Raw genomic sequence first — 1,016 nt, 5'->3', positions numbered from 1 at the left:
ATTTTCCTGTTTTAAGCATAAATATAATCAAATTTAGTGCACTAAACAAAACAAAACATAACATATGTGGCAAATTTATACCCAATAAGACAAGGCTATTTAAATACAATATATCCTAATGCACTAGTGATGATCCAGTGTACTGTACATATACTAACCTCTCTTCCCTCTTTTCAGTGGATTATCGCTGAACTGGCCTGCTATACCTATTCCATGGTGGCAGTGCCTCTTTATGACACCTTGGGACCCGAGGCTCTTGTGTTCATCATTAATAGAGGTACTTCAGCCTGCTTGCTTGCATGCTTCATTAGAGGTGTTGGCCAGAGCAGCTTTAGTGATCACACCTGCTGAACTCTGCTGACTTATAATACTTCAGAAGATGATGACTTTATTGTTTTAGCGACCTCAGTAACCTTGCTACTTCTACCTCCACAGTTCAAGCTCCTTTGCTTACCTTTGCATAATCACATAACTCTTTCTATTTCTCTGACTAATGACCGATATTATAATTAAAGGAGAAGTGTGTCATTTTTTATGTTAAAAAATATGTCTCCTATTGCAGTTTAATATGCAGAGACAACTACTGTAATCTATTCTTTGATTGGTTTTGTGAAATGTCAACTTCTGGCTCAGCCAATGAGATTGAGTTTAGGGCGGGACTATCTGTTTAATGGAAGTGGGGAGTTTTGTGGAAACCTGCTTGAAAAGATCCATTTTGTGCCACTGGTTGCAAATTGTAAATATTATCTTTAATTTTAATCATTAATTATGATATTGCTGTATTATTGCTACATATACACTATCATTCAAAAGTTTGGGGTGCGTATGATATTTTAATGTTTTTGAAAGTCCCTTATGCTCACCAAGGCTGCATTTATCTAATGAAAAGTAGATTAAAAGAAGTAACATTGTGAAATGTTACTACAATTTAAAATAAAGGTTTTGTTTTAATATCTTTTAAAATGTAAATATAATTTACTCCTGTGATGGCAAAGCTGAATTTTCAGCATCATTAC

The 1,016-nt window shown here is 34.4% G+C and overlaps 1 protein-coding gene across 1 annotated transcript in view; it reads left to right on the top strand.

Annotated features, from left to right (window-relative positions):
• LOC107566323 (long-chain-fatty-acid--CoA ligase 5-like) overlaps positions 1 to 1,016 on the top strand; it is a 10,935-nt gene that overhangs the window by 2,672 nt on the left and 7,247 nt on the right. Inside the window, exon 6 of the mRNA XM_016251743.1 lies at positions 178 to 277. Coding sequence (XP_016107229.1) covers positions 178 to 277 — 100 coding nt within the window. The remainder of the gene's footprint in view (positions 1 to 177; positions 278 to 1,016) is intronic.

The sequence above is a fragment of the Sinocyclocheilus grahami genome, unplaced genomic scaffold (genome assembly GCF_001515645.1).
Source record: "Sinocyclocheilus grahami isolate Dianchi unplaced genomic scaffold, SAMN03320097.WGS_v1.1 scaffold26.1, whole genome shotgun sequence".
NCBI classification, from domain to species: Eukaryota; Metazoa; Chordata; class Actinopteri; order Cypriniformes; family Cyprinidae; genus Sinocyclocheilus; species Sinocyclocheilus grahami.
Note: the sequence above shows the minus strand (reverse complement) of the source record. Positions and strands in the feature narration are given on the sequence as shown.